General features: G+C 34.7%; 2 protein-coding genes across 2 annotated transcripts; both read left to right on the top strand.

The window, feature by feature from the left end:
- The first annotated feature begins 219 nt into the window (after positions 1-219).
- On the top strand, positions 220-1034 carry LOC128133585 (uncharacterized). The gene is made up of 2 exons (XM_052771083.1): positions 220-458; positions 764-1034. Exons 1-2 carry the CDS (start codon positions 220-222, stop codon positions 1032-1034), a joined length of 510 nt encoding a protein of 169 aa, XP_052627043.1.
- Positions 1035-6462: 5428 nt separating this feature from the next.
- On the top strand, positions 6463-7650 carry LOC111886544 (histone H3.3). Its single transcript, XM_023882800.3, has 5 exons — positions 6463-6616; positions 6710-6804; positions 6913-6989; positions 7105-7195; positions 7278-7650. Exons 2-5 carry the CDS (start codon positions 6733-6735, stop codon positions 7446-7448), a joined length of 411 nt encoding a protein of 136 aa, XP_023738568.1. The 5' UTR covers positions 6463-6616; positions 6710-6732; the 3' UTR covers positions 7449-7650.
- The last annotated feature ends 10679 nt before the right edge of the window (positions 7651-18329 follow it).

Genomic DNA, 18329 nt, shown 5'->3' on the forward strand with positions numbered 1-18329 from the left:
GTTATGTTACCAAATGTTATCACGACAACAAGCCATAACGCGTATAATTGATGCAAACGGTCACAATTTCGACCGTTTTTCTCAAATGGTAACTAATTAAAAAAAATTACACTATAAATACATACAACTTATATCATTTTTAAATACAAAAAACATAAATTTGTCTCGATATTTCAATATTTCAACTACATAATTCTTTCAATATTTCAAAACCAAAATATGAATCGTCTTGATCCGGCTCATCCGTACAACAATGATAACGATGAAGACGATTTGTACGTGACTATGATGTACCGGTATTATACAGACAACCTACTACAACCAGATCCAAGTCCACTACTCACGCGACGTGCGGCGTTAGATAAAGATCGTGAGGAAGGGCATAGACGGCTAGTTAACGATTACTTTGCCGAAAATTATGTCTACCAGCCAAGCGATTTCAAAAGAAGATTCCGTTTGTGAAAAAATGTCTTTGAAAGGATAGTCAATGCTATGGCAGCAAGGTATCGTTTGTTTTAACTTTTATAAATTACAAAATGTCACCTTTAGATAAAATAAATGCAATTTTTACATGTTTAATATTTATTTAGGTATTGTTTGTTTCAATTTTTATAATTTATAAAATGTCACTTTTAGATAAAATAAATACAATTTTTACATGTTTAATATTTATTTAGGTATTGTTTGTTTCAATTTTATAATTTATAAAATGTCACTTTTAGATAAAATAAATACAATTTTTACATGTTTAATATTTATTTAGGTATGAATTTTTCCAAATGAGATATGATGCTAGAGGCAAACGAGGCTTCACAGGGTTGCAAAAATGTGTTGCTGCAATAAAACTTATGGCAATGGGAGAGTCGCCCAATTTTGTTGACGAATATATGAGAATGTCTGAGAGGACCGCACGAGAAAGTTTGTATTTATTGGCAAGATGTGTTGTTGAAACCTTCGGTGACCAATACTTGCGCAAACCTTCGTTGCATGATATGCAACAACTATATGCGGTGCATGAAGAAAGACATGTGTAACACCGTAAAAATTTAAACAATTTTTCGCATTTTAAAAATCATATAATTTCATTCACATCCACATTTAAAACATTGTATCATCATCATTTTAATACAAAACCCCAAGATCAAAACATATAAACTCCAGTGTGCGTGTGTAGGAGTTATGCCGGCGCCTTTCCGCGATCATCGCTGGTACCTGAAACACCACACATAACACTGCAAGCATATTTGCTTAGTGAGTTCCCCAAAATACCACATAAACACATATCAGCCACTCAAGGCTGTAACTCTGTTGACCCTCCGGTCGAATATCTCCGTGGGACCCTCTTGGTCCCATAACTCTGTGGACCCACTGGTCCTAACTCTGTAAACTCTGAATCATGCATATCACATATCACAATAAATCACAACACATAATAACATGCAAATACTCTGGCATATAACTCTGAAATACTTTGTCACATAATTCTGTTACCACACTAGGTAAAGTATAGTGAGAAGACTCACCTCATATTTCTTGGTAAATCTCTGACTCGGTAGAAATATGATCTAGCCTCCGCCTAATCACATAAAGTAAATATTCTCATAAATATAACTCTCAGGATTAGACTCAACCCTCTCTAGGCACCTTCAGCAGGCAAAAGACCATTTTACCCCTCTTTTAGCTAAAAGGCCACATTGTTGACCAAACCCTAAAAGTCAACAAAAGTCAATGGTCAAACTTTGACCCGACTCGTCGAGTGCACTTGGGCGACTCGGCGAGTCTACACATGTCCACTAACTCTTTAGTCCCACTTGGCACGTCGAGTTCCTCCCCTTGCTCGACGAGTCACACCTGGCATGAATCGCGGGGCCACCTCGTCTCAACTCGCCGAGTTTCAAGAACAACTCGGCGAGTTCTGCCTTGAACTCCAGTCCCCTAATCCCCCTCTGACTCACTGAGTTATTTCCCCAACTCGGCAAGTCTACTCACTGAGTGATTTACGGGAAACCCTAACCCTACTCGCCGAGTTTGATCTTTGGACTCGGCGAGTTCATGCCATGCACAAACTCCATAGACCTCCTGAGGTCAGATCTGTTCCTTTAATCCATAGATCTGACCTTCCCAAGCATGTTAATCACATAAAGTTCAGACCTTGACACACATATAACATCCAGATGGTCTCACTTGGTGATTTAGCCCCAAAAATAACATCCTAAGTTCATGGCTCCCAAAATAACTCATAAAGCTCTAAGGGTTAAGGTCTCTGGACCTCTTTGAGTCCATATCCAAAGCATAAACTCGAGAGGGGAACAATTGCTCCACATATCCATCCTCTAAAGGGGGTTAGAAAATCCTAACTCTAAGAATCAACACCAATCTGAAGAAGGTCCGAATAAATACCTCAAGATGAAGTCTATGAACTCTGAAGTCACCAGAATCGCACCTCCTTCAGCCTCCTCTTGCCTTGGTCACCTCCTTCTTGCAATTACACCAACAAAATGATCAAGAATGGCCTCTCCTTCCTCACAAACGCTCTAGATCTCTTAGGGTTTCTCTCTGGGGTTTGGTAGCCGCAAATGACGACCCTAAGGGCCTTTAAATAGGTCCTAAACCCAGGAAATTATGGTTTCATTAAACAGCGTGGACTCGCCGAGTCCACTCATGAACTCGTCAAGTCCAGCTGTGAACCCGGATACGAATCCGCGACCATACTCGACGAGTCTAAACACCAACTCGCCGAGTCCCCTCCCAACCTCTAAAAATAAAGGAATAAAATAATATATCTGGGAATCCGGGTGTTACAACATGGTTTTCCGGGTATGCTTGGGAGCATTGACCGCACACATTCGAAATGGAGAAATTGCCCCGTAGCGTGGAAAGGCCAGTATTTGAGCGGTCATCATGAAGCGTGTAAAGCCTGTGTTTCCGGGCTAGCCATTTTTAGCAATGTAATAGTCTAGGTTAACCTCTGTAACCCGTTTTGAAATAATAAGATTGTATTATTTAAGTATGGTGTGTTTTGTGCTTAATTGTTTAATTATGTGGTTTGATTAATTAAAAATAAAAATAAGCGTCAAAAATTAAGTGTAAAATAAACTTAATATCTTGGGATAATGTTGTAGTAGTTGAAACGAGGTTTCCGAATATATATATAGAATGCCCAAATCTGACTTCGTATGAGGAAGTTATGATTTATCGAAGTTTCGGCTTAGCAGTGTGCAGTCTGTTTTACTCGATTTGAGATCGAGGGGTTTTTGGCCGAAGCAATCTAAATGAGAATCGAAGATCTCATTGTTGGTATCGAAGCGATAAAAAGTTAGGCGAGAACGAACGTCAAACGAAGAAGTTATGAATTTATAACGAAGTTTTTCTGTTACGGCCTATTAAAAATAAATAATAAAAATAAAGTCGAAATTAGCCGACGGAGTCTAAACGAAAGTTGTAGAGCGTGGTCTCACCTTCGCGTGGATATAAAGAATATCGAAAACGGAGTTCGTATGAAGAAGATATGAATTTCCGAAGTTTATTAAATATTTTGTAATTAAAATTAATCTTTTAATCCGGCATTATCCGAAGACGAGTCACCGGTCCGATCCGACGTACGCCCCGCGTACTCCGAAGAGTGTCGACATTTCGAATGATGCATGCAGTGACGATTTCAGAAGTAGTACGCGCTGCGTACTGCAGTACGCCCCGTGTACTCCGAGGCTCCAGCCTCCTATAAATAGGATCCGAAGGCAGCCGAGTCTTTTGCCAATTTCCTCTATTCTCTCTCCCGTTTTGCATCGTTTTGCATGCCAGAAATATCCCGAAGCCTCGGTATCATACTCAAGCCCCGAGGCAAGTCCCAAGATCCCGAAGATCCCGAGAAGTGTGGTTCCCGAGCCGAAGCTCTGCCCGCGAGAAGTTCGATTTTTGATGAGATCTTCCAGATCTGCTGAGGATTACTACTTTTGCAAGTCGTAGTGCTGTCTGATCATCTTCTGATCAAGTAAGTGTGTGGTTACTTTCTTTTAACGCATAATTATGAAGTATTTTATACGGAATACGTATTATGTGTATAATTTTGTGGTTATGTGTGTGAATGTGTATTCACTTTCTTCTAACTCATAGATATGATTTATTCTCTATGAGATATGTGTTATGTGTGTGTGTGCCTCATCTGTTATGTGAAATATATGTTGATTAAAGCATGCTATACAGGTTTTTTAACTATGTATACAAAATGTATATTTTATCTACTAATATGTTGGGTAGAACATGGGTAGATAGTTGGTGTGTAATAAACAGATGAGAGGCCTCGTTGTTGTTTGATTTAGTCATCTAGCGGAGTTTAGATGATGACCACTGGCTATTCTAGACAGTCTTGTGGAAACATTAGCAGGTTCGCCACCTGTAGGTGTTAATGAATTCGGGTGTTCATTTGCTGTACTCCATCCCCCTCATGGTTGCCTTATTTGACTTATATTGCTGAGGTACCCTCGAAGCATGTGTTGTCGCCCCGATGAAATATTCTTAGACTAGGTCCCTTGTGTTAGTTGTTTTAGGGACATAAAGTGAGAATAACGGAAATAGGTAATTGGGTTATTGTTGGTTGGTGAAAATTAAATATGATTATTTATTGTGGGTTGAAAACCCTATATGCTCACCAGGCTCCCAAGCCTGACCTACTCAATTTTATTTGTATTACAGGAAGTGGCGCGAGGGCATGAGATGGATGAACCATCAGTTGTTTTGTTTGACAAGTCTGTATATGTATATATTTGTTGAATGACTTGTAATGTTATCGTTTATGCTTATTGGTTTGTATCGGAACATGACACCCCGAGTTTTGATTATATAATGAAAAATACATTTCTTTTATGAAATGCTTTGATAAACATTGTTTTATCATGTTTTGTTTTTGGGAACAAATTCCGCAACTCTTTCAAATCAAAAGGATTTACTCTGAAAATTATTTTAAAAGCATAAATGAAATCGGTCTTTTCTGGCCGAGATTTTGGGGATGTCACAAAGCGCCTTCGTTGGTCTTAGAGGCTGTTGCTTCGCAAGATTTATGGATTTGACATGATTTTTTCGGGTTGCGGGTTCTAACAACGACGTTAACGTTCTCGATCAATCACCAACATTTGACGATCTTTTGTCAGGAAAAGCCCCGGATGCTCCATTCACAGTGAATGGAAACGAATATAAGTTTGGGTATTACCTTACAGACGGAATATACCCACAATATTCCACGTTTGTGAAGGCGTTTCGACACCAAATAGATCCAAGGGACAAATATTTCAAGAGACGACAAGAAGGAGCACGTTAGGATGTTGAACGTGCTTTTGGGGTTTTGAAATTAAAATGACACATAGTTGAACATGCAACAAGACCTTATGAGTTAGATAGTCTACGATATATCATGTATGCATCTATCATAATGTATAACATGGTTGTCGAAGATAAATGACGCAATATTGCAACGTATTCACCTACGGAGCCAAGACATGTGCAATTTCAACCAGGGATATCATAATATTTACATAGAGTGGTTGATATTCAAGATCAACGAAAACACAAACAATTCCGTGAAGATTTGGCGGATTACATCTTTGTTGGTCACGAAAACGAAGATGAATAGCTTTAGGCCAAAAATATAGGTTTTATCATCTTTTTTATTTTTTATTTTTATTTTTATTTTGCTTTTTAGGTTTTTAAATGTTTTTGTGTTTTGTTGTAATTTTTTTAATGTTGTTTTTAATTTAAGTTTTATTAAAATTTTATTTTTTACTTTTCAAATATAAATAAATAAAAAAAAAACAAATTCGAAATATAGAAAAAAAAAACTTCAAAAAAATATAGAAAATAAAATAGAAAATAATTGGTGTTATCATATGTTATTAGATGTTGTCCATTTCCACATTGAGTGTTATAACACCCATGTATGAATAGGATGCTGACATGATACTTTTTGGATGTGGTAACATATAATATGTTGCCCACACCTAGTAGTTTAATCAGAACTCAACTATAGATTATTTTGCATGGTTTTCAATGACTAAATCGAATTAATTGAGACTTCGATGGTTAAAAAAAATTCAAAACTACGATCTTAAGCAATATAGCAAAAAAAAAAAAAAAACCGTATATGATTTAAAACAATAAAACTATTATTATAACAATTTTCGAAAATATAGTGAAAGTGTCGAATTTCAAAAACCACATTGACCGTTTTAAAATTTGTTTTTGTTAAATTATTATTATATTATAATCTCTACAAGTGCAACCGAGTCATTCTTCTTTCAACTCGGAAGACAACCGGATTCAAAGAAACACAAAAGACCGAGTCGAGTTCAAATAAAACACTAAAGAAACACAAATATTTGGCGATCCTCGTCAAATTATTATGTCCAATTAGAAATCTCCACGTCACAGAAAATAACCAATCAGCACAGAGACCGAGGATTGATGACTGTTTCAAACCATCACAGAGCCGTTGCAGACTTGAACCCTACGTTTCATCCCTTCGTATATATATTACACAACCACTTCTTTACCCATTAGATTTTCCCCAATTTGAAACCCTAGCCCTCCCAAATCTCTCCAATCTTCAAATCCTTCTTCCAATTAGGTACAAATTTTCAACTTTCCTTCTGTTTTGGTACGGTTCTTTTGTTTAATTTCTTGATTACAGTTCTGAACATTTTTCGTAATTACTTTTCAGTTTTTGTTTGAATCTGAATCACAATGGCCCGTACAAAGCAGACCGCTCGTAAATCCACCGGTGGAAAAGCTCCCCGAAAGCAACTTGCTACTAAGGTACGTCTGATTCGATTTCCTCCGACATCTTTCTTTTAATTATAATCGAATAGGTTTGCCAGAAAGAATTCTTCATAATCCTTTTGAATTTCGTGTTGAATTTAACAGGCTGCCAGGAAATCCGCACCAACAACCGGAGGAGTGAAGAAGCCTCATCGTTACCGCCCTGGAACCGTCGCTCTCCGGTAAAATACCAACTTTCAATTCAAAACCTAGAATCTTTGTAATCGATATGCCAAATTCTAGATCAATAAACGCGTTGCTTAAATGTTTGATCTTCGATTCATGTTATGAATACAGTGAGATCCGCAAGTACCAGAAGAGCACAGAGCTTCTTATCCGCAAGTTGCCGTTCCAAAGGCTTGTTCGTGAAATCGCCCAGGATTTCAAGGTAGCGTTTTTTTCCATGTTCAGGACTTATGTCATACAAACTCTATACTCATTCATGTTCTAACCAATTTCTTGATTTGTAGACTGATCTGAGGTTCCAAAGCCACGCTGTGTTGGCCCTTCAAGAAGCAGCTGAAGCATACCTTGTTGGTCTCTTCGAGGACACCAACTTGTGTGCCATTCATGCCAAGAGGGTTACCATCATGCCCAAAGATATCCAGTTGGCCAGGCGTATCCGAGGTGAACGTGCTTAGTTTGCCTTTTGTTAAGTAGAAGTGGTGTTTGGAATTTTCTTTTTTGTCGTATGGGTGTATGCAATCTTTACATACCAAACCTATATTTCTTGATTATGTTGTCGTTAGGGAGTTGGTTTAAAAGAACGTAATAGTTTGGGATATGTAAATTCTCTATACATTGGTTATTGGTATGGTGTTATATCTCTATGTTCTTATCGTATTTACCATGTGAATTTGGTAATGGAAGTGATTTTTGGTTGATTGTATAAAAAGCCGATTCTCGTGGTAGCAATGCAATCTTGAATCTTTACAAGACCCCTTTAACCCTTTTTCGGCGACATTGTCTATGTAAAAGTAAAATATGAGCACCATCCACAGTAAGATTTGAATATGAATTAGATGATTTTTATGAATTGAATATATAAAAATTTACGAGAAAGACAACCTTTTTAATTGTGTTTTTGAACTGCAGAAAAAGATTATGCATTTTGTTAATGCCTTTAGATTATCCAATTAGAAGTTGATTTTGTATCTGAATTTTCATTCATCATCCTTATCCAACTTCCCCATGCTACTCTCATCACATTCCTTCTTCCCATTAGCTTATGATGAATCATTTATGCTCTATTTTCTCTCTCAACTTCTCTATTAGTGGAACTGGTAAAGGTACCAACCAAGATTACCAACGGAGGACAGTCTTTTCCTTGATTATAAACTTTTTCTTGATTCTTATGCAGTTTAGGAGGTGTTTGGGATATTTTTGAGAGGAAAAAAAAAACTTTTGGTAAAAAATAACAAACAAAAAATGTTTGGGAAAGCCCTTTAAAGCTTTTTTTGGATTTTTAAAGAAGGAAAACTGACTTTTTGGAAAAGTAAACCTAGCTTTTTGGAAAAGATATCCCAAACATACTACGCTTGAATAAACCTTTGCATTTAATCCTTCATAACTTGTAATTGAACAAAAATCTATTGTACAAATCGATTGTAGACCTTAGAAAAATCGATTGAAGAAGTTATAAATATTATAGGGATCGGAGAGACAATGGATCAGAAATGTATTGCACACCTTACCGACAGAGATGGAGGCGATGAAAGATTTTTTATGTATGTTGCGTTCTCTTGGTTGCGTCGCTGGGTAAATGGGGCAAAGCATGTCTTTTCCCTTGGTTAGCTATTTTATTTGGCAGGCTGAATTAATGGTTTTTATGGACCGAGTCCGTTACATAATTCACAAATCAAACACTAAACCCAATCGGATATTTCCGTCTGACCTGACCAGGTGAACACCAAATCAAACAACTTTAAATGTGTTCAACAACATGGTGTTAATTGAAGGATGGTTAGCGTTTCTGAATTTCATTTCTCATTTTATATTATATTTCTTTCTAAACTTCATCCTTTTTTTTATCTTCCAAGTTGGATTTTCATTTGCAAATTTGGACCTTGTTATTTTTTAGCAATACAATCAATTAGAAAATGCTTGGTTCTAGTTCTTGCTTGAAAAGGTAACGACAGTGGTGGTGACCAGGGATAGTGGTGGTGAGTAGTGTGAGTGATAAAGAAATAAATAAAATATTGAGAACAATATCACCATTTTTTAAGGAAATTAACAAGCATTTTAGATTGGAGTTAGACCATTTTCAACTCATTTTCAGTTTTTCATAAAAAATGGAATAAAAAAATAAGATAAATATTGTTTTAATTCTAACATATTCTTTTAAGTTGATTTATTAGTCCAAAAAGTATATTTATATTATATATTTTTTTGTAACCTACATATATATTGTTAAACACACACTTTCTATTAATTAGATTTTAACAAATTTATATTTTATCTTTTTTCATTACAATAATTGATATGTTATCATAGAAGAGCGACGGATAAAAAGGACACTCATTCAACGATTATTTTATAGGCCGTTTCCTTATACCTTTTTATAGCATGATTTCGTGAATGAACTTACCAACGATCCGACCGACTTTATCTTATACATATAGTAATTAACTTTTAATAAATATATATAAGATCTATTTTAAAACTTTTCAAAATACTAGGTTTAAATATTAATTATCTGAATTAAACTTTTAATTAAAGTATATATTAAAGTAATTGTGATTTATCTTTATCCTTTAATTAAACAATTAATTAAATTAATTAAATCATTTAGGAATTAAATAATTATATTTAATTAATCCATTAGGATCATTTTAAATAATCTTATAGTTAATCATTATCTTCTCTAAGAATATCTCATAATATTTAGGGTTTTTATTTTAATCATATAAGACAAGCAAAATCAGATTTTGGCAAAAAATAAAACAAATAATTACCAAATAAAACCACATAAATCAGATTAGACAGAAATTCATGAAATTATGGACTTGAGCCGAGTTCACGTCATGACAGGATCACTGTCATCTCGTGAAAACGGTTTTTGTGAAATTTTTTGTTCGATTCACAAATGTGCTTTCAATGTTAGATACACCAAGTAGCTCTGATACCACTAAAGGATTTATTAGGTTACAACAAAATGATCAATGTAGAAAATCACTTAACAATTAAGAAAGGACACATGAAAGTGTTATGGTTTACGTACCTTAGAATTGCTATTATAAACAATTCCTTGAATCCCTTCCTTTTTGTCTTTAGAAAACAAGCATCAAAAGTATGATTCCTCTAATGCCTCACACCCCAAACCCTATAAACCCTAAAATGAAGTGGAGAGAGAGGAGATGAATAGAAATTTCGTTCCTGAGCTTGTAGGTAAAGGTATCCACGGAATTTGATGCCCAAGGGTTTCTATATATAGTTTACGCAACTTGCAGACAAAACCAAATTTGAATTAATTAAATAATAAATTTAATCACAATTCAAATCCCTTCCTTATTAGCATCCAGGAGGCTTCTGGAAACGCTAGAAGAGAGCTCCCAAAACCATCCACCATTGAATGGTTCTACAATTGTCTCTTTTGTTCAACTATTGAATAATTACAATTCATCCTTTGCACCTTTAATTAATTCAAATTAATCCCAATTTAATTCCATATTAGTTTTGATTAATATTTTATTAATTCTAGTTGATTTCTTATTAATTTATTTATCATATAAATTAACAAATCAATTATTAACTACTGATTTTATATTAATTTATTAATTACAAAATAAATTAACAAATCAACTATTTATTTCCATTTAATATCTTGATCACATAATATATTAGCAAACAATTTCTTTCTCTCTCAAAAAATCATTTCTAGCTAACTTTGTTTATATTTGCAAGTTTATACCAATTTAGTTATGAGCTTAGACACCTTAATCCAATAATCTCCTACTTGGATAAGTCTATAACCACAATTGTAAGTATAACCTAACAATAAAGAGTGCTTTCCAAAGCCACTACAAAACTCTGATTCAAATTAAACATCAACCCTAAGATAAGTGATTCGCTACTCCTTTGTTCTGCAAGATACTGTATGGACACGAGACTTGGATTCAAATCAATCTCATGGTCCAAGATTCTGTTTCCCGATTTTCGATTTGTGATGACTGGATCCAGACTACTAATTGAACACATCAATTTAGTCTAGGCAAGGCCTTGCACATGAATGCCAAAATCAAATCATCAAGGGCCCCAAATATGTCGCTTTTCCCATTAGGGCAATAGGAACGAATAAACTTTGACTATATCACTGTATCCTTTACTTACCAAATCATACATGACACTACGTTTATAACATCATGTTACTGATGCTTTTACGCAATACCAATGCACAACTGACTCGTAAATTAAAACTTATATATCTCCATTTGAAGAATAAAAGATATTATCGTCTTAGAATTACTCATGATCAAATTCATTGAGTAATCTCTAAGCGTATGATTATCCAATACTCAAAATCTACATTTTCTAAATACTCACGGATGTTGTAGCAATCCCATGCAATGTCCAATTTCTATGGACAATCTTTAACCAATTGATGACAATCTTGATTCGCTACTTACTTCCAAAAGTATGACTGACTGTGGAATTTGAATAATAAAATTATTTTAGAAGTAAAAAATGCAAAGTGAAACATAATAATAAACTGATTAACTATGATATCACACCCATCGAATATAAAAAAAATCCTTACTATTTTATCACCATAACAATTTCAAATTTATTTATTGTATTATGTTTCGAGTAATCAACTAACCATTTGAATTAGATAACATCAATCATGCCATGTTACAAACATGCATAATATGGCTCTATATGGTTCTTCCTTTGTGAACAAACCGACTGGACATTATTCCAATGATACTTATTTAACAACTCCAAATTCTTATCATTATCAAATATGTAAGGGAATTCCATCTTTACATGCAATGACCTTTTGTGATGTCGAGGTTCTGAGCCTTCAATATTACATAATGTTATACTAGAACTTGTTACTCTGAACAATTCCATGGTTATGAAGTCTCAAATTCAAGGCACACTCATTGAGCACTTCTCTTGCATTAAAGTTTCCAAATCACATGTAGATTTTAAAAACCAATTCTTATTATGGAAACATTTCCATATACCCATATCTCGTTATGGAATTATTTCCTTATTCCCATATGACCACAATTCTAACCAAGAATATCTCAATCCAAAACATGTCACTATGGTCCTTCCAAAACAATACCATACTTCTAACCATTTATAAGCAACCAATATTTAGTAAACCTCAGAATGTTCTTGATAGTTTGTATAACTCTAGTCACTTAAAATTCTAGTCATTTTTTCTCATAATACTCAGATCATTTGAAAAATTAGAATAAGCAAATACTATATCATATGTAATCGATCCTATATCTGAAGCATATGAGACTCAACTCATTTGATCTTATATAAGGATTTAATATCTGTTCAATCTCTTGATATAATATTTCCATATAGAATCTTCTATTTTGAAACATTTCAACACACTATTCATATACGATTTTGACTAAGTTCGATTAAACTATACGATCTAAAACTTTAGATTCATAATGAAGTATGAATGCCCTCTCCCTTAAGCACACTATAGTGAAACAATTCCCAATTTTTGCAACTTGCAAACTAGAGACATTGTTCCATATGAATAATATTGTCATCATGCAATACCAACATACCAATTATGCTCCCACAAGCTTTGACATGTACTTAAAAATCAACTGGACTTCTAGAAATTAATACCCTTTGACTTTTTCATGGAATTGCAAATTCCTATTTCATGACGCTTCGTGAAGCCTTTAATTAGTCTTCTTAAGCTTATGCACTTTATCCAGATAGTGTATGTGTTCGAACCCTTTCAAGACGTGATAAACATATCTCCTGAAAGTCTAAACAATTCCTTGTGATTTCTCAAAATTCGAAATATGAAGAGGGATATCGTAATCATATTGTGAATTTGAGAATGCAATTAATACAACAAATATCCGTATTGATCTTTATCTGATCCTTAAAGTCTACTAGCAAAAGGGTTTCCTCATAACCATTTTCAAGAATTAAAGCGAAACATTTTTCCACCTAGATTCGAAGGTGCATATGTTCCCATCCATGTAGAATTTTCATTTTCAACCTACAATCATAAGACAAGGATTAGGACAAACCAAAATCACATTTAGGCCTCCTTCATGAATTGAACTTCATTATTCCTCATTTCTTGCTTCCCGACAGCTCAAAACCCACCAGTGTTTCCGTTCATATTAGCAGCTCACCCATATTGATCAATGTACCTTCACTGACCAATGCGCTTTGATTTTGCAGTTAAATGAAAAATATAGAACTCATGAGCATTTCTGAATTAACTGGAAGTGCACAGAAATAAGAATTTGTCAATAAACACAAAATGTTTTCAACCTCAGGTCGCAAACTAGTGATAACTAAAAGTATGAAGGATATATGATTTTTAACGCGATTGATTTTTATCTTTTATCAAAATGTTTTCAACCTCAGGTCGCAAGCTAGTGATAACTAAAATCCGAATTTTATCAATAATTGGTGATTATCCTTACCAAAATAGAAGATAATTGTCAAAATTTAGATAATCTTTTGTTTTATTAGATAAAGTTTGATTATTTGTAATTTAGATTTGAATTATCTTGTGAAAAAGTTTCATTTTCCCCCTTAGGTTTTATAGTTTAAATTTGAACTCAAAAGTTTTGTTTTTGAAATTTAAATAGTTGAAACCCTAATGTTTTGAAATGTTTCAAAACTTGCCCTCAAGTTTTGGAATTTAAAAGTTGATTAAAAGTTTAATTTAGAAATGTTAAATTCTAAAACCCTAATATTGTTTTGAAAAGTTCAAATCACACCCTTATGGTTTTATTAATTAATTAAAGTGTATAATTAAAAGAGGTTTAATAAATCCATAAAGTTTTGGTTCAAAATTTGATTGATATAATTGTTAAATTTGACCACTTAGTATTTTAAAAGTGTAAAATACACCCTATACTATATATAACATTAAATGTAACGCCCGTAGATCCGGGCTAGTCAATTTAGAGGCAATAGGGGTTGAAAACGACTTTTTGACAAATGATGATTAAGAATAAATAATCTCAACCAAGTTTTAGTATATGTTAGAAGGTTTCCGTACATATAAAGAGCGTCGAAATCCGAGTTATAACAAAGAAGTTATGACTCGTCGAAGTTTCGCGACGGAACCGACACGATACCGGGAGGCGTAAATAGTGAATTTACGATAGAGCGAGATTTAGCCTTAGTGATCTAAACGAAATTCATAGTATATGTTAAACCGATAGTGTGCATAAAAAGAACATCCAAATCTGACTTCGTATGAGGAAGTTATGATTTTTCTAAGATTTAGCATAGCAGTGCACATCCCGAAATCTGAATTTTAGATCGGTCGATTTTTAGCCAAAATAATATAAACGATAAATGAAGATATCGTTAATAGGAGTTAAACGATAAAAAGACAGTAAAAAACGGAGCTCGTATGCGAAAGATATGGACGAAACTTAGTCCCCACTCTTCGAGCGTTGCGATTTCGATATAGTTTTGTAAATCTGAGATAGAGTGAGAATTAGCTGACGGGATCTAAATGAAAGTTGTAGTACTCGTAAATACCAACGCGTGGATATAAAGAACGTCGATAATAGAGCTCGTATGCGAAAGTTATGGACGAAGCTTAGTCCCTACTTTTCGAGCGCGGCGAATTCGATACAGTTTTGTAAATCCGAGATAGAATGAGAATTAGCTAACGAGGTCTAAATGAGAGTTGAAGATCTCATTAGTAGGAACTCAACGGTAAAAATACAGACAAAAACGGAGCTCGTATGCAAAAGTTACGGACGAAGCTTGGAGACTACTTTACTATAAAACTCCTATAAATACAAGGGTGAACTCCTCATATTTTCTTCACACCATAAGCCTTTATTTCTCTCTCTAACTTCTTTCTAGCCTCCCTAAACCCCTCCCAAGTCTAGGGAACCTCCCTAGCACGAGAAGAAAGCCCCGGAGCGCCCGACGACACCGAGAAGAAAAGCTTTCGGCTTGAAAACGCTGCTCCAGCGAAGCCCGATTTTTAATAAAACCCCGCTGTAAGTGAGCTACGCCTATACTATATTCAATATAGATTTTATTTAATTATAGTAACATTATTAGGACCTTAAAATAATTATTTGGGCTATTATTATGAGTTATATTGAGTGTTATTTAACACTTATATAATAGTAATAATAGCTAGACTATTAATTAGTCGCGATTAACGTTAAAAACTAAACCCTAGTGGTATTGATACTAGGTTTTGTCGAGGAAAATTGTTTTAAGAGTAACGAAGTGCTATCCGAGTACCGAGTCACCACCGTATCAAGTGAGTGCATAGTTACTTTCATCTTACACATAGATGTGAAGTATTTAATATACATTACGTGTTGTGAGTGCATAGTTACTTTCATCTTACACATAGATATGAAGTATTTAATATACATTACGTGTTGTGACTGCATAGTTACTTTCATCTTACACATAGATATGAAGTATTTTATATAAATTACATGCTAAGTGTGCATATTATTTGAGTACTTGCTGTCTATGCTGGATGAACGTTTTTATGCATGTTTTAAAGGATTTAAACGGTATACGTATTTTATATATATGAATATGTTGGGTATGACATGGGTAGATGAATGATGAGAGATAGAAGATGATGTGAGTAAACATTGGCAGCTATGGACTTAGTGCCTAATAAACATCGACAACTATGGACTTAGTGCCTATTGGACAAACACCGGTAGCTATGGATTTAGTACCTGTTGGGAATTGGTAGCTATGGACTTAGTACCTATTAGATAAACACTGGTAGCTATGGATTTAGTACCCGATGAATAGACTATAGCAACTATGGAATTAGTGATTTACGAACGAACATTGGCAACTATGGACTTAGTACCAGTCCTATAACCTTGGAAGTAAGGGACTTCGGAATAAACGAACGTAGGATAGATGACTCTTAGGTTAAATCCTTAAGAGTAAAGAAGATAATGGGGATGAGTAATTGAGTTGATTGTTTGATTGTTTAAACATAATAATTATAATATTGTGGGTTGAAAACCCTATGTACTCACCAGGTTTCCCAACCTGACCCACTCAGTTTATTTATATCACAGGTGTTGATACGAAGTCACATTACACTGAGAGATTAAAGAGATGTAGATCACTAGTGTAAATAAATGTAAGTTCCGTTTATGCTTATGTTTCTGTATTGACGATGACATCACAAACATTTTAAAATGAATAAAATACGTTTCTTTGAAAATTTTTTGGTAACGTATTTATCGTGTTTTTCTGGGAACAAATTCCGCAACATTTTTATGAAATGAAGTACTCTAATTTTTATAAAGCATAAACAAAATCGGTCTTTTCAGGCCGTGAAAATTGAGGATGTCACATTAAAAGTCTAACATTATATATATGTATGAGTAAAAGTCAGTCTTACCGTTAGTAGGCCTCATTCACGAAGCTGGTCTATAAGGGGTGTTTAAGGAAATTGCCTATAAAATGGCGATTGAATGGGTATCCACTCTTACCCATCGCACTCTTGACTAGTGGAGGGTCGTTAACCGAACGGGTAGGATTGGACAGAAACCTTCCATTATAAGTATAATGAAGTACAAAAGTAACTAAATGTTTTACAAATTCCCAATCTCAGTTACTTTAGGCAAAAGTGAATTGATGTAATTCCATGAAATTACACTTTGTACCCTTGCAAAGACGTTAGTGGAGCGTGTGTGGTTAACCGGCACACTAAATGGTTCTAAGAAAAGGTAGCAAAGGGTGACTCAATGTTTTTCATAGTTCGGTGGAGCGTGTGTGGTTAACCGACACATAGAATAGGTGACTGTAACATGTGGGGGCACCATGTAAGTTTGCATGGTTATTCCCACCTTGTTTTGTGATCCTCGGCATCCCAGTCACAAATCTAGGGGCATATCGAGATTTAAACATGCCATTGAAAAGTTCAATGAATCTCAAAGGATCTAAGAGTTTTCAAAGCATTTAAAACTTAATTGGTTTTTCGTTTTTCATGGTGGAAAATTAGTGAATCGTCATTCACTTACCTTCAAATATTCTGCAACTAGATTACGGCATCCCTTTTCTAGGTTGTAGCGTATTGTGTTGGGTCCTATCCTTAATATCTCATTTGGGTGATTTATTAAGGACTCAATCAATCAACTAACTTGAATTTGTTTTCTCCCGTTTTGTAGATGTCAAAGTACGACAACTATAGTCTTCCCAAATCCCGTGGAACAAGCTTTCCACATGAAAATGATATTCCACGATTCGATTGAGGAACAAGAGATCATGCTTCACTTCTTGCACCTCCTCCAATTATTCTCCCTAACCCACAAGTTCGAAGGATTGAAAAGTTCAAGCTCATTCAAGCCCTTTTGGCAAGTAAACATGAAGAAGGAAAGTCGGTGTGTGCACACGTCCTAGAGATGACGTCACACATTGATAAGTTAAGAATGTTGGGATCCGTTGTCTGTGAGGAGCTGGCTGTTGATTGGGTTCTTTAATCACTTCCTAACTCGTATAGTGAGTTCGTAAGAGAGTACTATATGATGAACCACGACGTGACCCTTATAGATCTCACCTACATGCTTATTGCTGCTGAATCAACAATGATTTGGCGCACTGGAAAAGCAAAGTTGATTGGTGAATCTGCCTTCCAAACCTCTATGGATATAGGCAATGGCAACGAAAGACATGCCATGATCGAAGAGTTTGATCATAAGAGAGAGGCAAAGTCAGAAGTAGTTTCGTGTGCTGTTCCAAAAGAGTCAATTTGCTTTTATTGCCAAGAGAAGGGGCATTGGAGACGAAGCTGCCCTATTTACCTAAGAGATCTAAGAGATGGGAGAGTCAAAACGTATGGCTCTGCTTTAGGTAAAATCCATTAACCAACTCTTTTAAGTTCCTATTCTAGATTCTTAATACATGATGTGATAAGATTACATTTCGATGTCTTGTAGGATCGAAGAAAAGAGAGGAAGCTTAAGGGAAGAAGTGAGCGGAATCTAATCGTGAAGAAATGGATTTCGATCGCATTACTTGAAGATTAGAATCTTGAGCTACTACTTAGAGTTAGAATATATTGCTAAGAAATACGTATTAACATAGTTTTTCAATGAATTGCATTGTAAGGACAAATTTTTCCGCAATAAAATAAAATTTGATTTTGTTTATTTATTTATCCTTGCAATGGCGTGTATGAAAAATTGATGTTTGAATTTTTTATTACTAGCAATAATGGTTTTGATTCTTAATTATGTTATTTGTGGAAATGTCGAGAATTTACCAAATAGGGAGAGTTTCTCATCGCCCAAGTTTCAATTGGATAGAAACTTGGAATCACACAACGAGTA

This window comes from Lactuca sativa, chromosome 4 (genome assembly GCF_002870075.4).
Source record: "Lactuca sativa cultivar Salinas chromosome 4, Lsat_Salinas_v11, whole genome shotgun sequence".
NCBI lineage: Eukaryota > Viridiplantae > Streptophyta > Magnoliopsida > Asterales > Asteraceae > Lactuca > Lactuca sativa.